Raw genomic sequence first — 25,451 nt, 5'->3', positions numbered from 1 at the left:
TTTCAGCAACACAAATGCTGTGTAGTTGTGCTGTTATTAGTATAAATATAGTCATGAATTGCATGTGTTTCTTATGTTTGTCTTCCAGTGTTTGTTGTGGTGTGACACTCCTGCATTTTATTTGGCTTTAAATGACCACCAATTGTTCTGAGGCCCATTGGGCATATACTTTCATGAGAAAAATGGTTAATGTGATGACAATAGCATGTAAACAAAGAGTGAGTTTTTGTGGCTGCTTTTCTGAGAGGCTGAGTATTGAATCATCCTGGTAGGAACGACTGATTTTTAAGTTTGTTCTCCCTGCTCGATTGTTTCTTAGTGAAGTCTAAGAAATAGCTATGATGCTAAAGACATAAGTATTATGTAATCAGAAAAAAAACAATGTGTTTAGAAAAGCTTTGCATTTCAGAGTTCTGGCTTCCACTTTTCACACTCACACACACACACACACACGTATAAAATTTTCTTTTTCCTTCTAACTTGTGAAATGGAAAGAAACCCAGTGGCAGACCCAATACCTGTCATATCACCAGCTTTCATGGTTGCTTTTTAACAACTTAGTGAGTAGCAAGCTTTCCCATGAACAGAGGAGGAAAGGCAAATCCAGGTTAGTACACTTTAAGAGTAGCAGCTAACGAGAGGGGATACCTAAACTTTCGGATATGTTTATATTAGATTTGTTTGTTTTATTTATGTGGGAACTCTTTAATGCAGTTTTAAAGCTACTCAAGCCAATATTCAGATTTTGTGTGTCTTGGACATTGCACAGGCACACCAGTGAACTTCTGATCAGAGCAAAGTAAGCAGCGTTGAGGTTTATTTTCTCTTGCTCTCTTCCTTCTCCAGTTCTCCCATATAACCTGACCACATAAGCAGTTTCACTTCTCCAAGGGAGCTGATAATGTAGCAAGAAGAAAAATCTGTAACAAAAGAGCGTATGTATCTGCATGCACATGTTTATGTGTAAATTCTCCAGGGAGAAAGCATTCACGGGTCTATTACTCTCATTATAATAACACATTTGGTGTCAAAGTATGACAGATTACAAGTGCTTAAGGCTAGTCCAGCTCAAGACAGATTTAAATAAAGTACTTCTGGTTATTGTACAGGTCAGTGTGTTTAAATAACAACCTCCCAAATCATACTTTGACATTTAAAAGAGAGGAAATACTGTCATGCTGCAGACCTGGCACAGATAAGCACAGGGCAATTTGGTCAGTATACTGTGATTTGTGAGTTCAGCCTAACGCAGTCATTTTCACAGCTTGTAATCAAGTAGCCACCTTAGCAGTATGTCAGCATTTAAAAAAAAAAAGTGCCTTTTAAAATGTTTACACAAATTACTCCCCTGAGGTGCTGCATTGCATTCGCTGCAAAACTGATGTAGGTTAAAGATCTGGAGCAGAAATGGCAAACTTCCATGAGCTTGTGTGCCTTTTGTTTTTCACATCAGCCAGTTGCTCAGGTGGCAGGCTCATAGTAACAGGGGAATTTTTCAGGGCAGGATAATTGGGAGAAACCTCAACATTACATGAGTGTTGTAGGAAGGGTCAGGAAGGACAGTGCTGAAGTACCCAAATAATAATTGAGGCAAACTTGTGGCCACCAGGACGTGTGAGGTGTGTCTCACTGGCAGTTTTGTGGCAGATGTGTGCCCCATCCCAGCTCTCATCCTTGCAGCACTGCTCCTTTGGCATAGCCACGCTGTGCCACACTGCTGGACTGGGACTGACACAGCTTCTGGCAAAGGTGGCCACCTCAGAGCCTGACCTTGCCTCATGGCTGTGTGCATGAGTAGAGTTGCTGCAGGAAGGCACATCTCTGGTAGCATCTGGCTTTCCAGGCTCTCCTGTGGATCTCTCCCTTCCTTCAGGCAGACCTGGCTGAGAGGTTCCGTGTTTTTCCTGGAGGGACCCTTCCTGTGTTTACCCTGAGAGTAGCAGCTCTCTGTATGCTCCTCTCTGCTCCTTTTCCTGCATCTGTTTCATCTCCCTTCTCCAGAGCAGCCATCGTCATCCTCCTGATCTAAAAACCTTTGGCACCTAGTGAGAATGTCCCCAGCCCTTGTTGTTCATTCTTCAATTCTATTTGGTCTCCCCTCCATTTCCATTTTTTCTGACCCAGACTCTTCTTACCTGCAGTCCTTTTAGACTCTCCACCTCTGAACCCTTTTTCTTTTCCCTACACCTTTCAGTGCTCCACTCATGCCTGTGCTGAGGCTGCCTCATGGCTTATTACAGAAACTGGATCACTTTTTTTGATTGCATGAAAGGCTGTGCACCAATTTTACAGGTTTAGGTTGAGATGAGAACAGTGTCAGGTGCATGCCAGAAAATCCACAGAACATTGTAGAACATGATCACTCTGTTCACAGCAAAAACTTGAGTTTCAACATGTTGGCAAATGAAAAGCTATGTCTTCATTTTTTGTCCTGCTGACAAGCATAATCCACTTTTACCATTGTCCACAGCTAAACCACACCTCCCTCTGAAGTCGGTTTTCCAAGTAGTTCAGATTTGTTCAGTTCTTCATCAGATGGCAACAGTGAGGAGGTACTAAATCACATACCTACAAGTTTTAAATGCAAGGGTTGCAGAGGAACTTCTGTGTAACAGTCAGATACAGCACAGAAACCTAGTAGTGATTTCATGTCCAGTTAAAGGAAGACAGCTCAGTGTAAGAGACACTGTTGGGCAGCTGTTACCACTTGTGTGCACCTTTGTATTGTCAGTGCTCTTCTTTCTTACAATTTGTTTGTCTTCTGCTTTTTAATGATGACCAGTTCTTTCGTGTCATCTCCTCTCTTCAGATGCATTGTCTTCTGCATTAGCTCAAAAGACACAATTAGATCTGATTCTACTTGTTTTGCAGAGAAAACATTAAATGCAGATTAGGCTTTATGTGGGCTGCAAATTAAGGAAAAACAAAAGAGCAGAACAGAACCTTCTCAAAAGGGAATGTTTTGAATTTGACCTGATAGGACACCAGGCTATCAAAAGCACAATGAAACTGACAGTCAAGAATCATAGGGTCATTTGGGCTGGTAGGAACCTTGAAAAAAGATGTATTGTCCCACCTCCTCATTAGCAGGCCCAGTTGAGAGCTCACAGCTTCATCTAGTTGGGTCTTGAAAACCAAAAGAGGCGTTTGACGTTCGTGACTCCTCTGGGCCACCAGATCTGATGCCTGGCTATTTTCACTGGGGAAAAAGGCTTCCTTACATAAGGTTTGAACTTTGGATGTTTTAACTCTTACCCATTGTGTCTTATCCTCCTACCATGCCCCGCTGTGAAGAGCCCATCTTCATATTCTTGCTGACCTCTTTTTAGGTGCTGGGGGGTCAGTTAGGTTCCTCTCAAAAGCTTTCCTTCAGCCCCCCAAGGTGAGTGCTCAAGGTGTGACCATCTAAGGGACCCTCTGCTATATTCCAATTTATCCCCACTTTACTGGAGGATCCAAAACTGGACGTGAAACTTTAGATAAGGTCTAATGAGTACCCAGTAAAGTTCCCTCCACCTCCTGTGCCTGGTCACAATTCCTGGGATGTTGTGTGCCCTCTTTGCTGACAGGGTACTCTGCTGGCTCACACTCAGCTCCATCTGCCAAGACGCCCCGGGGCTTTTCAGTAAAGCTGCTCCCCCTAGTCAGGTCCCAGCTGGCACTGCTGCAGGGAACTTGTCCTTTCCAGGTGCAGGACCTTGCACTGGTCCCTGTTGACTTTCAAAAGGTCCCTCTCCATGCATTCCTCCAGCCTTTCTAGGTACCCCTGGGTGGCAGCCCTTTCATCAAGTGTAACAAGTGGCTCTGGCATAGTGCAAGTGCTTTGAATTACTGAATTGCCAACAGAGTAAATAAAACACAAAAAGCAAGCAGATTCTCCCCTCCTCATTTTTAATCACTTCCATTTGTCCAGTACTTTGAGATCTACGTGTAGCAGTAAAGCTGAAAAAATAAATGTGTAGGCTTAAGGATGATGCTTAAATTGACAGCATAATCCAAAATTTGTATTAGCACAGCTGCTTTTTCTTCTTAGCAGGGAAACATTCATGATCTGGGATCACAGTATTGAAGGAGTTAGAGCTGGAGAATACCTGACAGGTCATCTAGTTCTTATGTGATGCAGGATTTCTTTAACTACTACATGTTCCAATGTGTTGTCTGTGTGCAGAAGTGTCAAGTACTGAGGTTTCTTTCGCTCCCTTAGAGGCTGACTGCATCTCACCATGAAGAAGATATTTTTCATTACACTCAGCATAAGTTTTTCTTTTCTTAATTTCTTCCTATTATTCGTAATTGTCACTTGTGTCATCCCTAAGCACCCTGCCATTGGTGTTTATGTGGTAAATACCATGAAATTGTATACTCTACTGGGTTGGTTCTGGTATAGAATTCATAGCTGGCCAGTTGAATTTTTGCCATTAGATGTCACTACATGTGTGCCAGGCTATTTTTGTAAGACCTGGGCTTTATTTAGCCTCCCATAAAAATGGAGGAAGACAATGCTTTGAGACAACGACTTCTTAAATAGTATGTTGGATAGATATGCCTTTACTAAAAGCAGCACAGAAGGAAACATAAGATTTTTGACTTAACTCCAAGAACCAACAGATGATGCTGTGACCTTAAGCATATATAAATATGTTTAGCAGCTGCTGTGTAACATATTTATAAGTGTTTAGTGACCTGGAGGTTAATCAAAATGAGTTTGGTGATCTCAGCTCTGTTCTTAATGGACTGCACTTCATATTATAGCACTGATGCAGCACAATTTGTCACAGTCGGCAGCCTTTACTCAAAGGAGGCCCACTGTGGAGCGAGAATTAAAGGCTGAAGTAATACCTGATTATTTCTCCCTGAAAAAACTTTCCATTCCAAACCCTCATAGAGCAGAACAGTACGTGGAGGAGGTCTGTACTGCACACTGGATCCAGTCTCATGATAAAATAACATTTACTCTTGAAAGATGTCACCTTTCAGTGTTGCTGAATTAGTTCACATGTGCTGCGGTCAGGGCTTTGACAGGGGGCTGGGGAAGGACAAAGTTTTGCCAGAGATGTCTGAGTCTTTTGCTGGGCTAGAGAGTTCTGTCCATTCCAAATGTGGAATTACATAGGAGGATGAAAGGAAAAGTTTTGCCTTGCTAGGTGAAATTTCATTATTAGGTTCTGCCATTCTGGTCTTTCTGAGTACGGAAGTAATTTTTTTTAGACTTCAGTCATTTTCTTGCTGTCCTGGCCAAAGCTGGTATATTCCTTTTATTTAATTTCCAGTCTCCATCTAAACTGGCAATAGTTTCCTACTTTTTGATTTAAAGCTGTTGTACAGCAGTGTGCTCTCATGAACTGTAATTGAGATTGATGTCCGTAGTGGGTAATGTCAAGTAAGTTGTACCTCAGTTTGAGACAATGAACTACCCCATAGTAGAAGGTATACATGGTATAGGAAGTAATAGTATTGAAATATTAGCAGATCAGGACCAATTTCAGCTTACCTGCAAGTTGCCTATCTCTTGTGTATTTTTAAAGCAAAAGAAGACTATTAGAGAAATAGATACCTGTAGAGACTTCTGTCTTTTTCAGAATCCCAGCTTTCCTCCGTAAAGAACCTTTCAAAATCTATTACTCTGTTTTTAAAGGGTAAAAATGCACTTTCACACTTTGTTCATCTTCACTAGTACCCACACCCAGTAATGAAAAGAACCTCACTTATCCAGCATAGAAGTAACTTTTCAGTTAACTTTATCTGTTAAATACAGCAATTTTCAGCAAAAGGGGGGAGGGGTTGTTTAAGATACTGTATTTACATAAGAAAAGCTTGATTGTGTGACTGAAATCTTTTAAAGTTGTTGCCAAATGGTCCTGCTATTCTCTTCTTTCCTTTGTAATTTTCCCTTGGAGCATTGCACCACTGTGCATTTTAAATCTTTTCCCTCCACTACTCATAGCAAGCTTCATCAGGGAAATGACATTGTATGGCAGTCTTCTCCTTCATATCAAACAAAAGCCTTTGCCTCTTTGCAAGAGTGAAGAAAAGTTTGGCTTCAGAGACCAAAGGACAAAACTGACTTGGAAAAAGATCCTTTATTTAGATAACACGTTCTCTTTTCCTTTGAAGTTATTTCACAACGTGTCAAGAAAAATTAGGCCAAATAGTGCTTTAATGGTCTTTCTCCTGTACCTCCTAAAAAAGAAATCCATTTCTACCAATTACATCAAGAATCTGCCATGAATATGATGAAGACAAGAGCCATTGAAGTTATGCAGGGTTGTTGGTTAGAGCATTTTCTGTTTTGTTTGAATACTGTATAATAATGAAAAACAGAATTTTTACCAAAACTCTTGCTACCAGGTCATGCAGCTTTCCCTGTCTGTAGGACAACATAAAAAGCTTTGTTTTTCATGAGGAAAAAAAGCAGACAGGTACAAAAGGTATGTAAGGAGGTAGTTGCTTCCTTTCTTATTCATTAGGAAAAACAGCATAGACTTACAGGGAGTACATTGAAGAAACAGTTTTGTATTTGCTGATGTAGGCTGTGTATGTAGAAGCAAGTATATTTTTGCCTGTGCTTTTATTTATATTATTTCATACTTATGTCTAGATCCATATACTTACTGCATATGTGCAGTCTTCTACTATGCCAGTAAAAAGTGGATAATTATATTATGGATTAAAAGAATAAGAAGTTATTTTTGAAGCTGGGTCAGGCATTACAATGGGCTATTCTGCTAACTTCGGTTGGATTATTTTCTTCTGTGTGCCTCAGATAATCTGTAGACGTTGCTAAGTCAAGTATAAAGCCTACTTAGATACTTATTAGAATTTAAGAGTACATCAGGCTTGGACTTCAAAAATACTTGGTCTGCAGATCTTCACAACTGATGATGAGGATAATTTGGGAAAGGGCTTCATTCAAGGCAGTGTTCCAGATAAACTGAAGTCTCTGTTATGAAAGCATTATATGTATATGTGATCATTTTTCAAAACCAAATTAGTTCTGATGGGATTTCTTGTTTCAACAAATTATAGTATGTACATGTTTTCTTGAAAGATTGGACATAGATGGCATGTATAACAAGATGAACATTTTTCAGTGCTGCAGTCACATCTCTGGTCACTTCAGTGGAATTTGATAAATGACGATGACTTTGGGCCCTAGATCAAAACTAGCAACTGGGGATATCTGTTGTGGGGTTTGTGTTGTTGCTTGTTTTCTTTTAAATGGAGAAGCAGGAAGCTTGGTGTATATGATTTCATTGAGAGTTGTGTGTGTGAATGCCTCTTATAGTCACAAGTTATGCTCAAGCTAAATGTTCACATGCAATTGAATTTATCCTTTGCACCTTGGCACTGGAAGTGCTTTGCAGGCATCAAGGTGTGTGCGATTACATCAGATACAGAAATCTAAAACGTTCCATGGTTCCTATTTTTCTTCTGGTCATTTCACTTTTTTTTTAAGCTACAGCAGGCAAAGTTATCTACATCATTAAAATTGCAGGTCACAGAATTTTTTTTTCTATTTTTATGTCAATCCTAGGTTCTAATTTTGACTCCTGATCACACTTATCCTATGTTTACTCAAAGGGTAAATAATACGAGTTGTAATTTTCTGCTGGTTGCAGAAAAAGTGTAAAGACACTGTATACATCTCTTGAAATTTGTTTTCGGTCCAAGTCTGTCTCAGATATAAGGTAATGAATTCAAGACTAATAGCTCTCTATGTAGGTAAAATGAACTAATTGCTTGCCTTCTCCGTAGCTATTTGCAAACAACAGGAGATGTACTCTGTGACAAACCACAGCATCCTCAGCAATGGGGCACATAATGAGGCATCGTGTGTCTGCTTTTTCTTCTTGTAGGCAAGGCAATTTCCCTGCCATGAATCAGAGTGGTATCATGGGATCCAGCTCCCCCTACACTCAGCCGATGAACAACAGCTCTGGCTTGATGAACCCACAGGCTCCTCCTTACAGCATGGCATCTAACATGGTGAACAGTTCCACAGGTAATGGTGGGTAACCTTTCAGCAGTGGCCTTCCTTCATAAATCTGCTTAACAGTACCAGCCCTGGGCTGGTGGCAGAGGGAAAGCCTTCTTCATTTGATTCATCCCATCTGTGTAGTTTGGAGTAATTTGAAACCAGGCTAAGGTATTAATGTTTTTTGGTACAGTAACTCATACGTTTTTCATTAAGTCCTTTGCACAGCTTGTAGATGGGTGTAATGTTCTGAGCAGCTTGAGCAGAGCTCAGCCCCAGTTTGACAAAGGTGTTGATTAGCAAGTATATGTATATATGTGTGTGTATGTGTCTGCAAGAGGAAGGAGAAAAACCTCATCTGTTAACAGGCTACTGTTGTTTTTCAGTGCCTTATTTCCTAAGATTGCAATTTCAGATATTTATTGTGGTACTGGGATAAAAATAAGAGATGGGCACCTGCTCTGACTTAAAGATGCTGGAAGCTGAGCATTTAAAAGAATGACTGTGTTCTGAAAAGATAGACCGTCTTTACTGTTTTCAAAATTCATATGACCATATAGAGGTTCTCTTCATTTACTTATTTAAAGATCAGTGTATGAAAATTAATCATAATTTCCTTTTGGAAAAAAATAGCGTATTTAATGTAGCAGCTGGATTTATCCTTCATGTCATGACTCGTGGATTCAAAATTATTTGCAGCTTTGTGTGTGAAGACAGGTGAATGTAATTCTGTGCAAATGTGCTTTTTAGTTGGTATTCAGCTTGAACTCCTAACAATTATCTTCCATCAAAGTAATACTTCAGTACTTCAGTAAAGATAGATTCTTTCATTGGGGTTGGAGTTTCAGTGACCCTGAAACAGATCCTCCCAAATACTCCAGTCATGGGGGTTTTGTGCATGCTTTACTGATTGCATTAGCCATTTTTTAATTGTTGGGGCATCAAAGTTTTCTGAAAGCTGGATAGGTTGTGCTGAGGTGATTTGATTTTCTTTCTTAGTTGGTTTTGGTTTTTTTATTTCTCTAGAAATGCCTTACTACTTAAATTGCATCTTGCCTGTGTTGCAGTGAGTTTCTTTCCGCAATGAAGTTGCTCTTGAGACACTTAAAAGTGTCTTCTTTTTCAGGAATACTAAGGTAGTGGTTTTGATCCACAAAAGAAACAAAAAGGAAGTTGTTAATCAGGGAGATTTTAAAAAATATAAAATACAATAAGAGATAAGGAAAAAAAAAAAAGAAGAAATTAAAAATAGGTTTATTCTAGTGCTGGCTTGGAAGCCATTGGTTAGTCCAGACAGCACACTTCACCATCTGGATGACGAGGGAAAAGCTATTGAAAAGACCATTAGATAATAGCTTGCTTTTTCCCCACCAGAGCTGTCCCAGGTAATATTATGTTTTGTTTGTGTAGTTATGTGTTTTGTCTGGCTTGCTGAAATAAAATTACTTCTGAGCATTGAAACTGTGCTATAAATTCTGTTTTGCTATTAGCAGAAGTAATTTTTCCCCCTTTTCCTTTGGCCCCCAGAGCTGCAAAAATAACCAACAGCAAACAGATGGCAGAGTGCCCTGCCTAAGAAGATTTATGTATTCCTAAGGAATAACCAGTTTAAAGGAAGATTCACAGAGGGTTTTTTGTTCAGATAATTCAGCCATTCGTTATTTCGTACAGTGGAAATCTGTTCAATGCGAGGCCATTTATCCTGGCAGTCTTTTGTATGTGGTAGTCATACTCTTTTTATTGTGTTATGCATTCTGAAATATTGGATTTTTAATAATTTAAACATTTATCAGGGTTTTTTTCTGCTGGTGCATTTGTGAGGTTTTCTTTTGTTCCAGTTTTATTAATTCAAAGATTACCCAATGGAAAGGAAGTGTGAGATGAACTAGAGGAGTTCAGTGCACCTCTTTTCCTCTGTGTGTGAGCAGACATGTATCTAGATTGCTCTATATTGCTTTATGCAGCTGGACTCCAAGAGCAAACAGACAGTGTTGGTACAGGGGGAACAAAAAGAGAAAATGAGGTGCGAATACACTGCTGGGGCACATGCACTGGGAATGTTGCATCTCCCCCTATCCTGACTCCACTTCTGCTTGGGTCAAAGAAGTGGAGGGCTGAGCTCAAGACAAGTGTAAATACAGTACTCAAAATGATAATGTCGTGAGCTAGGGGAGCACTTCACGGTCAGCTCTGGCCCTGCTTTTGATGAGGTGGAGAACTTGCAGGTGATAACTGCTTCCAGGCTTGAAAATGGCTTTTTTCCATCACACAAAGTCCAGTTCAGCTGTCTGGCTTTTGAGCATTTGTCCTGCTAGTGTAAAGTCATACATCCTCAGATAAAACAGGGTTCAGTTCATGTGCAGGAGCAAAAAACAAATGCAACCTAGTGGATGCTTGTAGAGTTAAATATGGGCATGGGTTGGTTTGCTGGCATGCACTGAGCACGAATATCTGAGGCCAATGAAAAACTAAGGTAAGCAACAGGGGAAAGATCTTTTTTTTTGTTTGTCTGGGTCTGTCTGGGTCTTGGAGAGTGCAGTTTTGTTGTCTGTTTTGAGGGAGGAAGGTATATTTTGGTTATATTCATTTTAATAAAATGCAATTTTAGGTGTTACTCTAAAATAGAGAAAGATTGTTGATGCTGTTTCAAATAGTTTTGGAGCTTCAGTAAAGCTGTAACACTGGTTTTGCCACACTTCTATTAGCCTTTGTACCTCCTTATTACCAGTGGATCCTTTTTATTCTGTAGCTTTTTTAATTGATGTCACAATTGAAAAGAAGATCATGTTGCAGTTCAGCATCCTGGTACTTTAGAAATGACTGTGGATCAAACACCAGGTCTCCAGCTTCTACTGATGTAGAGCAATTCAGGAACACAGAAATTGTGAGATCAAAGCAGATGGATCCTTCTGATAGAATATCCTTTGTGATAGAGTATCCCATCCATAACAATACAGAAAGCTTCAAGAAAAAGTTACAGAATCCATTCAAAATTATCAAAGTGCCATCAGAAAAATGGTATAACCTCCACTATCCATTTCTTATATGAGTTCACATTTTCCACATTTTAGATTTTCTTCTCCCAGTTTTTTTCAAATGCAGGTTTTAAGTGTGCGTGTAATAAAAGGAAACTTAAAAAATCCAGCATAAATAAGATAATTTCCTGCTGTGAGCCTTGTTAATTCTAGTGAAAATTATCTTTAAAAATAAGTAACATGGAGTTTGTATCTTTGAGAATTCCATGTTGTGCTTGCACAGAAACTGACACTCATAATCTCTCCTACCTCTGGAGATGAACAAAACAATGAAGCAGCGTTAATCTCCTTACTGCCACAAGGATCCTTTCCTAATTTCACTACCTGTGCCCTACTGAAACCTTCCATTTTCTGGGTATTGTTTTTAACCCCAATGAATTTTTACCATTGTAATACTTAATTTTTCCTAGAACATTGTGTTTTACATAATTTGCCCTAAGGTAATTAAACAATGCTCTGAAAAATAATGATAAAAATAGATGCATTGCTTACCTTTTCATATTTATTAAATATATTTGACTTTGGTTTTATTTGGATTAACGTCTGATAGAGAAAGGAATTCTATTTATTGAAATGAAGCATTTTTTAGAAACGTTGATTGGCTGTCTCTGTTTTGCAGCTTAGTTACATTTTTACTTCTTTGAAAAATTGAGACTTCCATTTATTTCACTGTTTCTTTTTTGCTCTATCACATATTTTCATATGACCTATTATATAATGAACATTTTAAAAAACTTTCTGGAGGATGTCAGCAGTTGGCAACAGCTGGAGTATCTCCTCACCTATACTCCAGACAAGAAGTGACTGTAATCCAATGGTCATTGTGTGCCAGCTCCTGGCATAGAGATGCCTGCATCCCAGACCACTTATGCTTACTTCATCCTTTGGATGAGAATTGCTAGGAGGAAAGAAGGTGTGGCACTGAGATCCTAGGTGGCCCTGTTGTCTCTGTCAGAATAAGGTGCCTGAGACCCCTGGGCTGTGCTTTTCCCCGAGGGGGACAGTCATTTGTGGCAGGACAGCATGAAATGCTGTTGTGCCTCTTCTGTTTTTCTTCTGGGCATAAAAGCAGTGGGGATCCTCTTGCCAGCTTCACATTTCACCACATGAGTCTCAGAGGCTTTTTGGTTTGCTTTGCTTTTTTGCTTTTTTGTTTTGTTTTTTTTACTTTTTTTTCAGTGGGGCAGTGCTAGGAGTAGAAGGGAGGAAGGCATGTCTTACAAAGGATGTAATATGTAATATTCTGTTTTGTGGAGTGATTTGTTATTGCACTAGCAATAAAGAGAAAAACAATGTTTGTGTTGCTGTTCCTACAGTATTTCATCATCTTCTGGGACTGACAGAGCAGCCTTTAGCAAAAAAAAAAAAAGAATACTTTGCTGCAGTTTTACTCATGTCAATATCTGCCTTTGAGTATGTTAAATTCAATGTGGAATAGTTAATTCAGGACCTTGACCCATACTTGCTTTTTGAAATCATTCTAGCTCTTAAATTCTTATAATAAGCCAGAGGCTAGTACTTGACATCTATTCACAGTACGCTCCAACTCTTTTTGAGTCAAGATTTCCCTGTTATCCTCCTCTCTAAAATGTTTTGTCCTTTGGTCTGCACTTCACACGCAGAATTATTAGTACCTGCGTAGAAAGAGCCTGTATCTTATTTTAGCAGTTTCATGACAATAACAGTATTTCACTGCTCAGAAAAGGGTCAGAACAATGTTCTCACTGCACTGCTTTGCTAGAAAAAAAGTGAAGGAATGTCTGTTTGCAAATCACTGGAGAGTACGTTTGTAAGAAGTTACAAAACAGCATTTCAGCAGTGGATAGAAAAGTAGCTGTGGAAACATCTTTGGTAAAAGCTACAGGGAAACTAGACAACCTTGCAAATTGCTATGAAAATCCTGGCAGTTCTGCTGCCAGGAAGAAAGGATGTAGATGAAGTAAATAATTTAGAACAAGAAGTGAAACGGAATTTGGGAAACTATTTTTTTTTTTCATAATTGTCTCTAAATCCTGATATGTTAGCATGTGCCAACAAGATATATTCAAAAGTCAAAATGAGTCAGGTTTGTTAGATTTTTAAACATGATTAATGTAGTCAGAATATGTGTGGTAATTTGCAGGCTGGAGTTACTTGCCCTTTACTTGACAGCCTAAAATCTCAATGGAGAAGAGATTTAATAATGGAATTCTGGTGGAAACAGGACTACCAGGAGTGGGCACAGTTACTGTGTTCTTGATAAGAGAAATACCATGTGCCAACCCTGGTAACAGTGACCTGTCAGCAGAGGAACTTAGCCATGCAGAATTCTGGAGAAGCCTGATCGTTAACTTTGCTTTGTTTAACCTCTCTAAAATTGCTTTAAAGGAGAAGGGTCATCTTTGCTTTCTTTAAAACTAGAACTAAGACTTCTTCTTCAGCTCTTTCACAGCATGAAATGTGTTAACTGTTAAAATGGATATTGTGTAACAGATAGACATCCCCATTTGAGACCAGACTGGGGCATACATTTGACCATTTTGTACATATAATAACTTTTTTCTAAGTGGAATTCAAAACTAAAATGTGTTACACTGCCATCCTTCCCTTCATAATGGTCACAGGCTGCCCCACCTCCTCAAACAGAGTATAAGGGCAAAATGCATGCCAGTCAAATGTTTAGTGGATGCTGGCTTGCCAGAATCATGTTGCTTGGCTGTTTTGTTGAGGTTTCACACACATACATAAAAATAACAGCATTTTTAGCTGATCCCAATAGATTTTTCTCTGCAGCTGCATCACTTGAAAAAGGCTTTTTGTTCCAATTCTTGAAGTCTTAAGTATTGCAAGTAATTTTTTTTTTTTTTAAATCTCAATTATGATTTATGTGTTGTGATGACTTTAAGGGCTTGATTGGGCTACAAATGTGCTTTGAAAAAAACAAGGAAATGTGCCCATGAAAAACACCAGCAGTCGAATATTGAGAACACTGAGCATACAGTTATAAACTCACATGGCACATGGCTGGGTAGGTTTTTTTGGCAGACCCGTAGTCTCAACCTGCAGTGATGCTAAAGATATTAGCAAATTAGCACTGCAAAGCTTGCCAGCGTATTCACCAGAGTCCTGCTCATGCTCTCACTGCTGTAATTAAAACTAATTATTTTCTAAAACATAGTAATACATGAATATGTGCAATAATCGTTTCGTAGTGGGCAATCTGTGAAGTATTTTTAAAGCTTCTTTTCCCTCTCCTGTCTTTGGTTTGCTATGCTGTGAGCCTGCTGCCTGGTGCATGCCAGCATTGTCATGCTGCAGAGAGGCACACTAGTCTGGTAATGATCATATATTTTGCTCTTTTTTTTAAACTATGCTGCTTTGCTGTTTCTTAAAATTAGTAAGTTTGGGATCTGTGCTATTTCCTTTTTATTGCCATGTAGGTTTTTCTGCGTTCTTCTTCTCTCTTTTCTTATCTTCTTTGAAAGATGGGCATGAGGGGAAGCAAAAAAGGGAGAGGAAGGGAAGATAATCCAGTCTTTGCTGTGCAATGCTGTGCACGTGGTTTTCTGCAGGGAAAGAATCACCTGGTGTCTTGCAGTTTTTCTCTGGTTATTTGCATTGATCCAGTGTCATGGCATCTCCTAGCATCTGCTCTGCCCACTATTTTCTGTCTATTTATCTCAGTGTTTCTTCTTGCATCGTTCTAGAAATCCAGGAACCCAGCAGCTCTGCAGCAGTAATTCTATGCTTAGCACTTCCATCTTCAAATAAAAAAACCCTTTGAATTCCTCACAACCCTTGGGAAGCAACTGCTTGCCATTATCAGGGAAAGACATTTGTGCGTTCATTATAGTCCCACCTCGTTCTGGCAGGAGGGGAAGAAGTTGGTTCTCCAGCAGAGCGGAGTTTAGAGCTTGTAATTCTGTAGTTAAGGCTCACAGTGGCTGAGCCATTCATACCGAAGTCGGTAGGGGCAGGAATTATCTGCAGGACACCAGCCTTAATACAAGCATAATTGGGAAATTCAGCCTTTTTTTCTGAGATTCAGCATTGCAACCCAAATGTGCATTATTTTCATTTACTTTTGTCTGTTGCTGAAGGGAAGGTGTAGTAGCTATTAAACCAGACTGTTGTTCTGTTAAAATACAGTGGTCAAATGCGGATACAGTTGGAGACCACCAGCAGTATGAAGAATGACTTTTACTCTGTAAAGTGGTGGTGGTTGTTGTTCTTGCATGATGCTTGTGTTCTCCCCTCCTCCATTCTCTTCCATTTCCTTGCTTCAACTGAAGAGGTTTCCAGGTTTCCGGATGCTAGAATAACAGGACAGAGGTGGGATAACGTTACTCTGCTTCACGTGTCACCGCGACCTTGCAGCAGGAAGCGTGTTTTTTTCCTACAAAGCCAAACACAGTCATGCTTAACTGTTTCTCCTGTTTTCGATCAGCACCTATGGGTCTTGCAGATATGATGACACCTGGTGAGTCCAAACTACCCCTTCCTCTCAAAACAGATGGCAAAGAAGAAGGACCTCCCCAGCCCGAGAGCAAGTCAAAGGTATTTACCACCTCCGCACGTGGTGTTGGTGCAGCCCACAGAAGTCTGCTGTTTTGTCCTTCATCTTCTGTTTTTGGCCTACCCACTTCTGTTCTTTCCTGCATGCCTTTCCATTCATGTGCAATCTCTTTGTTTGTTTTTTTCTTTTTTGTTTTTCTTTTTTTGTTTGTTTTTCTTTTTTCCTTCATTGTGTGGATCTGAAAGTTACTAGTTCTTATGGCATTTTAACTTGCGGGGGCAAAGCAACCCAAGCCAAAACTTGCGTGGGGATTCGGCTGTGCCAGGTGGGTGGGAAAGAAGGGTCTTTCCTGGTTTCAATACTTGCAGCCATTTTTCTCTGCCTTCAGTTATAGCTTTCTGTTTTGGCCGCCTCAGCAGCAGCAACATACTTTAATATTTTGCTTTCCTGCCTTATTTGATTTAAAATAAGGTGAACAGCTTGTTTATTTTCTTTCTTTCATAAGGGGAAACCCATGCTTAGCATTCCATGTGAGCTTGAAATAAGCATGGTGGCTCAGTACCTTAGCCAAGCATCCAGCAAACTTTCCAAATTATACTAATGATCAATGTCATTTTAATACCTTATATATATATAAATATATTTATATATGTGTGTGTTTTCTGTATGTGTCTCTCTGTTTATATATATTTTATATATAAAAATTGGTCAGTCTGTTAAACTGGATGTATTTTTTTTGTTCTTAATAAAGTTTGCCCTGCCTTTGTCATATTATTTTTTTTTATTCCTCTACCACAGGATAGCTACAGCTCTCAGGGTATTTCTCAGCCCCCAACCCCAGGCAACCTGCCAGTCCCTTCCCCAATGTCCCCAAGCTCTGCTAGCATCTCCTCATTTCATGGAGATGAAAGTGATAGCATTAGCAGCCCAGGCTGGCCAAAGACTCCATCAAGCCCTGTAAGTGGCTCTGGTTTTTTGTTTTTTGTTAATTTTTTGTAATTAATTATATTTTAATGCTTGCTTGTTTGTTTTGTAAAATCCTTTTCTTCATTATTTATCTACTAAACAGTTTTCTTTCTTTATAACACTGGGTACAAATTCTGCTCTCGGACACATGACTGTAAGTTCCACTGCCTGGCTTCAGTGGGGCCTGAGCATGCTTATCCAAGGGCAAAATTTGTCCCAAAAGTACTTTGAAATAAGATTGAGTAAAATTGTGTGCATCATGCAAGTGTGCTGTCTGGTAATACAGCGGTTGTTGTGAAGAAAACATCCTTCCTGTAGTGCATCAGCTTCCAAGCATGCCAACTGTGTTGTTATGGACAATTCCATTTCTGTTTCTGGGCCCAAACTCCTTCACACAACTGACTTCACTCTGGTTGCTGCACTTGTCTTTACTAGGATTATTTAGGGGGAAAAAAAGAAAAAAGATAAATCTTCTCCCCTGTTGAAACTAATATCAATCAAAGTTTAAATTGTAGAGCCAGCACCACGGAAAAGCTGCCATATATATTTTTGAAACATTTTAAATTTTGAATTGTGTGTTTGGAAATATAATCATTAATTTATCAGGGTGTAGACTAAACCAAAATTGTTTCTGATTTGCTTCATTCAGCTGCTTTGACATGACCCAGATTGTGGGTAGAAAAAAATTCGATCCATCTATGTTTTTAGAAAAGTATTTTTTAGATTAATTATGTTTATTTGTTATAACAAAAAACCTGAGAGATGTGTGGAGCTAAAAATTATTTTCATCACCTATATATCTATATATATGCACATAGAAAATCTATATACATATATAGAAAAATGAATGCAGACATAAGCTGTTATGGCCGATGGGGAGCAAATATCTGCTTGCTCATTTCTGCTTTGGTGTATTTGTTTTGGGGGTTTTGGGTTTTTTTTAATTTAAAAAAAAATGTGTTGTTCCTCTTATTTTTACCAAAAGTAATAGTAATTTCTACATAGAGAAATAATGATACCTATTCTTGTGAGGAATATGTCAGCTTTTTCCAATGTTAATGTGCACTTAAATTAGCAACAATTCTTTGATAACAATTTAATTTTCACAGAGTGATATGTGTAATATGTCTCTAGACAAACAGAGGAAGGCTAATTGGAGGGAAGAAGATCTACCCACCCAAAAACCAAACATCTAGTGAACCCCCTGAGCATAGGGGCAGCATGGCATGAAATGCACTACCTCAAATGCTTTTGTGTTTATTTGGCAGCGACTTTGAGTCTCAGAAGGCAGCTGGTGTTATTTGTTCCCACAAAGTCTCATCTTTCTCTTAACAGCATTTCTGAAAGCGTGGTACCAAAAACTCTGCTAGTTCAATTTGTAGTAATGTTTTGGGTATTGCTTCTTTGGGTGTTTTTTTGGAGGGATTCAAGAGAGTTATTGTACAGGCTGTCCAGCACATCGAGTTCTTCCTCTATAAGGCTATCAAGTGATAATGCATTCTTGAGCTCAGTGCATGAACTGCATAACAAATCCTAGAGTCATCATAAACATATGTGCAGTTTTTCCCATGTAAATATGCCAAAGTATATAGGGTTGTTAAAAATAAATGGAGGAAGTTCAAACTTCTGTTGTAATGCTGCTGCAACTTTAGCTTCAGTTAGCTTCTTGGTACACAGATATGGAAAAATACAGTGCTTTAGAACCATAGAAAAATAAGTGCTGGAAATTAGCTTATCCTTTTTTCCCTATGAAGGCAAGAGTACTGGATAACTTCATTGACTTCAGCAGCAGCTTGAGGTAGACTGGAACGATTGATTGCAGGTGGTTCATTACACTTGAAAACAGCCTGAATTTGTTCATTAAATCCCAAGGCCACTTCATGTGCTACAACTTCTCCATTCCAGCAGAGAATAAAAGCAAAGGTGAATAATCTGTCATTCACTACTCAGTATTCCTGTGATCCTACTAAGTGGATCCTCTCTTTCAGCAGTTTTATGTGGAAGTGAGGCTGGAGAAAATGTGGAGAAGGAATTGGTGAACGTTATGTTTTGAGTGCTCTTCAGGTACATTGAAAAAAAGACTCTTCTGCTATGCTAATTTTACATGTAGTGTGCATCCCTGACAGTGGCTAGGTGGCTTTTAAAATTTTTAAGAGACATTTCAAGTGTGAGTGTGAACTCTGCAGGGTCACTGCAACATTAGTAAAACAGTAGGTTGTGAAAACCCAGTAAAATCTTGCGTACCTGTGAGGATGACAGTGGATACACCCATGGTACTAGTTGCAAGGGGTCTGCAGAGTCCTTCAGGAAGAAATCTTGACAGAGGTTTGTGTCGTGCAAAAGCCTCTGCTAGAGATTCCATTTTGGCAGTTTTTGCTGCTTGAGTATGCATAATCTGTTCTTCAGTAAAATAGGTCTTTGTAATGAGTGTAATACTGAAGTGAACAGTAGATCTCTAAAAATAGATGATCAAAGGTATGTAGAGAAACAACTACCTACTGCCTTAATGTGAAAAGAGCTCCTACAGAAATCTCTGTTGCTCTGAAGGAATCTGCAGACTCACCATAGAAGGATCTGTATATAATACAGTTTTTATAGGTAGTAGGTGTATTTAAAATAAATTATAGTGTTCATCAGATTTAATACGGGCATTGTCTTGGAACCCACATATTCTGGTGGGTTTTTTTTAATTTTCCATTTAAACATGGGTGCTCATACCATGTAGAAGAGTGCTAGGGAGTGAGGACAGAGCAGGGTGCAACTGAATTGGAAAACATATGCATGTCACAGGCTTGCACCAGAATTCTTTTATAATCAAAATTATCAACAAATTTAACAGAATGAAAGACCATGATCTATGTTCTTCCAGCATTGCCTGACATGCACTCATCGTAGTTAACAGTCAACTAATGAGATCGTTTCGGGTTAACCTATAGGCAAATTTAAGCTGCCAGCTGAACCTGCCCATGTGGAACTGAAGTTTGTTTGTGTGTAGAGTAGCTTCACACATCTGTCATTTTTATATATTTACACTTATAAAAATAGGTGAAGAGGGAATAGAAAAAGATCTTTACTCTTGAGGTATAACATTCTTCCCTCCAGTGCATTCTTCTAAAGTTAACATTTCACTTTAGAAGAAAATTGCACCCATTTTACAAAGCATGACAACCTGAAAGCTCACACAGTAAGAAACACTTCTTACCTTCGGTAAGCTGTGAAAAGTTTTCAGATTATACTGTCATTTCAGAGCCTGCTGCCACACTGCTGAAAAGCAGCATCATTTGAAATGTATAGTAGAAAAAACAAGAATGAAAAATTCTTAACTGGTTTCCACTCTGCTCTGGATCTGATTTGAAAAAGAGACTCTTGCCATTTAGAAGTGAAACCATAAAGTTGGTAAATCTGAACATTCTCAACCGTGAACTACAATAAAAGTGAAATAGAAACTATTTTGTTGCCTTATATGTTAGAATATAAGAAGATACAAAATTGTATGGGTAAAAGCTGAAATTTCCTATCTTGGTTTTTATTGGAATTCTCTGGCATCATAGGTGTCAGATTAAAAAATTAATGCTGGTGAGCAGTAGGGTAACTTTGTTCTTAACTGCACTTGGTAGTGGAGTAGCTCCAGTTTAGTCAACTGTTAAAGCCTATGTGATCATAAATCTGTTCCCACTACAAAATCAAACTATAGTGGTATGACTTGACTATTTCCCTGCTTTCACCCACTCCCCCCAAAAGATCTCTGACAAAGTATATGTGTTAAAAAAAAATCAAAGTGATTTTCTTAAACACTCAGATACATAGCGAGTGATGCTTTGAGTACCTCGGTTGCCATTACAGGATCACTTTGTGCTTTCCTTGCATAATCTGTGGATCTTATGTCAAAGTACTTTCCTGACAGGCACTTAGTATTAGCAAAACAAATTCAGCCTTGACTCTGACTTTAGTAAGAGGAGTAACACAACTGCAGCTGGCTCAAGTAAATTCAGGAGTGTACCTCATTTCTAAGTAAGAAAGGTAATAATATCTGTCTGCAGGAAGGACTACTCTGAATAAATTACAGTATCAGGAAGCAAGGCAGAAAATTTTACAGGGGGCAATTTATTAAAAATTAGTATCTGTTCACTGGAAAGAACAGCAATAGCTCATGGAACTGCTGGGTCACCCCCCTTGGTTTCACATCTTTTTTGTCCTGACTCTTCTCCAGCGTTGCCAAGTTCCAGCTAATGGCTGGAGAGAGATACAGAGATACACATTTTTCAAGCTAACATGCAAGATGAATGGTGGCAATGCTTTTAAAATCATTGGTAGTTGAATGCTACCCCACTGCATCTTTCATAGTGTCGAGTGCCACTCCTCAACAGCCCTATGTGGGTGCGTGGATGAGGTGGCTGATTCTTACAGCATCCCTGAGGTGCAGCTGAGGTCTTCTGTAGAAATGTTCAGCTAGAAATAAAATCCTCTTTCCTTTAGAATGGTGCTGTCTGCTGTTCAGTGTAAGGAAAAAACAAAGGAGGGAAAGAATGATTGACTAGATGAGTTTCAACAAGCGTCTACTGCGATCAACAATGACATTTAGGATTTACTATACAGGCATAAAGGATATGTTTCCCTTCCTATATTTGGCTCCTTTCCCAAAGCTTTATATCAATCTTTTCCTCTTGTATTCACTTCTGAATAACTCCCATCTTCCACTGCTGAGAAAATCACTTCACCTCCAAACAGGAGGGTGTCCCTGCAGTAGCAACAGCCACTCTGTGCTGTCAGAGGCAGCTGAGAGTCTAGTCCATCCACATGTGGCACAGAGTCCAGCTCACAGGGTTATATTGCACAAAAAAGATAATGGTGAGAAGCTATAGCTTGTATAGCAGCCTCAATGCTTTCTGCCATCTCCATGTAGAGAAGAAAAGGGCATCAAGATAACGAGCTTTCAGTAGCTGTAAAGCCCAAATAGCAGCAGGAAAGCAAGTTCACTCCTGCATTTCTGCCACATGAGAAGGAATTTTGTTCTTGCCAGCTCTTCCACTTTTCCTGGTGGTGGTTCAGCTCCAATTGCTCTGCATCCCTGCTTTTCCCCAGGTTGTGATACACATTCTCTTTGCAAGGTGTAGGACAAGGTAGGCAGGTGGGACAGCTATCTCTCCTTTTTAAGGGAAGAGAGTATTAGCTACTCACAAGCATTATTAGTTCAGGCTAGTAATAGGCAGTTCACAGAGTATTGTCACTAATCTCCATGTACTGTAGGCACTATTGCTCCCCTTGCTTTTTGGCCAGATGTGGTACGAAGAAGTAGTAAAGCATTTGTGACTCTCTAAAGAGAGTACTACTTCTCAGTGCACTAGTTTGCCATGAGTCATGCTTTAGGCTACTTTTGTACATTTCCATTTTCTGGAGGAACGCTTTCAGGTTTTGTAGCCCCTCTCAGGGGGTAAAGAGGAGAGAGATTTGGTTTGGTTTTAGGATTATGTAAACTTGTGTGTGACAAACTTGGTTTTAATTTTACTCAAATTATTGCTTACTAAGTACTTTGAGATAAACAGATGAAAAGCACTGTGTGAAAGTTACCTCTTCTTAAAATGACATGAGGCAACATCAGAAACTTGCCTTCTGGGATCCAAAGTTAAGATCAGTGAAAGAAATATGAAAATGGGGAGTTTGGGCCCCTATATATTTTAAAAAGCTGAATTTTCCGTATATGGACAGAATGTACTGTTTCTGCCTGAACTAGTAGCCTTCATTCCTGGCTGTTGTGTGATAGCTTTAGTTTGTTTGACATCTTCTCTTTTTCAATGTTGTGAGTTTCTTACTTTCTTTTCCCTCCCCCTCCCACCCTTCCCCCAACTCTTTTTTGTCTTCTTGCAATTTAGAAATCAAGTTCCTCTACCACAACTGGAGAGAAGATCACTAAAGTCTATGAACTAGGAAACGAGCCAGAGCGCAAGATGTGGGTGGATCGTTACCTCACCTTCATGGAGGAAAGGGGCACACCTGTGGCCAGTCTGCCAGCCGTGGGCAAGAAGCCCCTGGACCTGTTCAGGCTCTATGTCTGTGTCAAGGAGATTGGAGGTTTAGCACAGGTGAGAAGTCCTTGAAAGTGAACTTTTTGAAAAGATTATATGCTTTTTTTCTTGTTTTTTTCTGGAGTATTTTCTGCTGCTACAGCATTTTGTTTTCTGCTCTGACAACATTGTTGAAGAAAACAGTTTCATCCTTGATTAATATTGTCTGGAGTTCATTTTGGGCTGCATAATTGCCCAAAAACTCTACAGTTCAAATAAAATTCGGGCATTCCTGTACACAGATAAATTTTTTACCTGTTATGGGGAATCCAGTAACGAAAAGAGAAGAGAAAATGGACATTGGATCAAAGTTACGAGTAAGAAACATATGACAGAGCTGAAAGAGAAAGGAGATTTTAAAATCCAGCCTTCCCAGATAGGGATATTGCCTCTAGGACAAATCAATTCATCTCTCCAGGAAAGTGGCAGATGTATTCTTGCAACACAGTCCATCATCTCAAACAATTCATCTCTGAGTGTCTCTGTTCAGTACATTTGTTTCTTAGGCAAGGGCTTTGCTTTCCCTGTGTTTGGAAAATGCTTACAGGATATTTCTGGTTGCCTTACAAACATGATGATTACAAGGAAAAGGTGAATTACTTAACTGATAGGAAGAAAAATAAAAGCAAAAAGAGCTGAGAATAAAAAAGTCAGATGGGAGAAAGAAATTTTGGTTTGTTATTTCACCAGTTGACTGGAAGTTCTGCAAAGGATTGTTTAGACATTACTTGTGAATTCTGTCAGACTGGCCACCACAGACCCAAACTAAATGTTTGTGAAGCACCATCAAAAGGGAAAGCAGGAGAAAATGGTCAGTATTCGCAGCTTCAGATTTGTTATTCAAAGTTGTCTGTCCTTGCCAGATGCTTTTCCAAAGCATCCATTGCATCTAGAGGATAACTGGCTAGGTGCTGGAATCTTCTGAGAAGTGCTGAAACCCATAATTTCTGTGGTTTTAAGAATGTTTCTGGGTGTTCGGTACTTGGAAGATGAGGTCTTAAATTTAGCTATGTAGATAAATATATGTATACGCAGTGTTTAATATAAAATCAATAACACGCACTCTTTAAGTAGTACCATTTTTCAGTGCTGTTTTGAATAGTACTGCTCACTACATAGGATTTTAAATACCAAATTAGATCATTGGCTCTTCAATTCCAGAGATTTTAGCTATTCCTTTTATGAAAAGAAGGCGGAGAAACCTAATAAAGTTCACCTCCTCAGTTGTTACATGCTGTATAGGGGCAAGGGATGCTATCCTGGCATTTTCAGTGATCAGCTCATGCCCCCCAGCATCATAAAGATGTGATTACTTTTATCTCAGAAACTTTATTACAGGTAAATTGCAGCTGTTCTACCTCATGCAGCGTGATTGTGCCCATAGTATGACTCTTAACATCAAAAAATAAGCAAGATGGGGGGCAGGTGGGATATTCTTGAGAGTCATTCATGTTTGCTTATTATGGAAATTTATTTTATTCTGGGACACTCGGTGTTGATTTGCAGTGACAGACATTATGAGTTGCCAAAGAATAGACTCTACTCACTGAGGCTGATCTCTTGAGTTACAAATACATGTGCTTCAGTGCTGGTAAAAATTGACAGAGAAGATAAAAACTCCTGGTTTTGGTGATGTGCCCACATGGATGATCACTGTGTTTATCTGTTTGGAGGTACTGTGATCTGTAGAGCCTTATTGAGTTTTACTTAAATGCATCTGTGTGGTGCTCTCCTAAAATGCTGCATTTCCAATGGCTGCACTCCACATCTCGTGGTTCTGCCCAGAGTGACAGGGAGTGGGGCTGAGCAGCAAGAGTGCATATTCTCTGTCTGAAAAGTTGCAGTTGATGGAGTCCCAATGTGAATAGAGCAGCTGTTGGCAGTCTTCTTTTAAATGCCAATATACTGGGCATTTTAGGCACGAATGTTTCTGTTTGCATCGTGCAATGTGCTCATTATGCACCACTTAAGTGCACCACTGTAAGTCCGTAGGCACAAAGGTCTGTGTAACTTGATTTCAATCTTCAACAAGGGCTGTTATGAAAATCTCATCTCCTTTAAGTCCTGGGTTCTTGCAGAATGTATTGCAGAAATAAAACCACTTCATCTAGCCATGCCAACCTGCCTGCTATTAATGCTATTCCCAAAAGATCTTTGCTGACTGGCAGCAGTTACGGTGTTATTAAACACTGAGAGAAACATAAGAAATGTTTCCTTTGCTGGCACACAGGCTTAGGAACAGTATGGCTAATGATAACCTTTGTACCAATACAAGTTATGTTGGAGTCAGTAAAATCTCAGGTCTCAGGACAAGTAACAGTCATCGTGACATGCAAGAAGCCAGCTTCTTCCTGAACAAAAGCTGGGATGCTCAGAGGATATTTTGGTGCTTCTTTCCCTCCTTGGATCATATCTAGTGATTGCGCAAGTGGTTGAATGAGCTCCCGGGCATCAGGTATTCCAGCAAAAATACTGCTGCTACAAGTGGGACAGCTGAGTGAGCCAGTGGCATTATCCAGGATGACAAATGAACATCACTGTTATTACAGTGTTTGAGGAACTCATGAACAGAGCCTTTCAATATTCTCAGCCTTACACTGCAAACAAGACGTGCAGCGGAGTTGTGCAGTCAGCACTGTAGTACAGAGTATTGCTGAACTAGCCCTGTGTGTTTGAAGTCTGCCTTAATTAATTAAGGGGCCTTGCCTCACTCTGTCTCTCATCTAGCCAGAGGATCGTTGATCTGTCCCTGCAAGACACCCTAAAGTGAAAGGACTCGAACCACAAATTACAGGCAGAACTGTTTGACAGCTGGTGGCTATTTTGGAGAAAAATTCCTTTTTCCTATCAATGCTCAAACGCTTAAATTGCCGCGTATCACTGTTATTGCTTTCTAAATTAGTTTTTAGAAGCTGCTT

At 39.4% G+C, this 25,451-nt stretch overlaps 1 protein-coding gene across 6 annotated transcripts in view; it reads left to right on the top strand.

The window, feature by feature from the left end:
* ARID1B (AT-rich interaction domain 1B) overlaps positions 1-25,451 on the top strand; it is a 330,726-nt gene that overhangs the window by 278,515 nt on the left and 26,760 nt on the right. For 4 of the 6 annotated variants that reach the window (XM_030448695.1, XM_030448694.1, XM_030448693.1 and 1 more), the window contains 4 exons: positions 7,857-8,002; positions 15,437-15,546; positions 16,304-16,462; positions 22,342-22,551. In XM_030448695.1, the coding sequence (XP_030304555.1) occupies positions 7,857-8,002; positions 15,437-15,546; positions 16,304-16,462; positions 22,342-22,551 (625 nt within the window). The remainder of the gene's footprint in view (positions 1-7,856; positions 8,003-15,436; positions 15,547-16,303; positions 16,463-22,341; positions 22,552-25,451) is intronic. The other 2 variants (XM_030448697.1, XM_030448698.1) reach the window with 1 other exon arrangement.

Source organism: Calypte anna, chromosome 3 (genome assembly GCF_003957555.1).
Source record: "Calypte anna isolate BGI_N300 chromosome 3, bCalAnn1_v1.p, whole genome shotgun sequence".
In the NCBI taxonomy this organism is placed as follows: Eukaryota; Metazoa; Chordata; class Aves; order Apodiformes; family Trochilidae; genus Calypte; species Calypte anna.
Note: the sequence above shows the minus strand (reverse complement) of the source record. Positions and strands in the feature narration are given on the sequence as shown.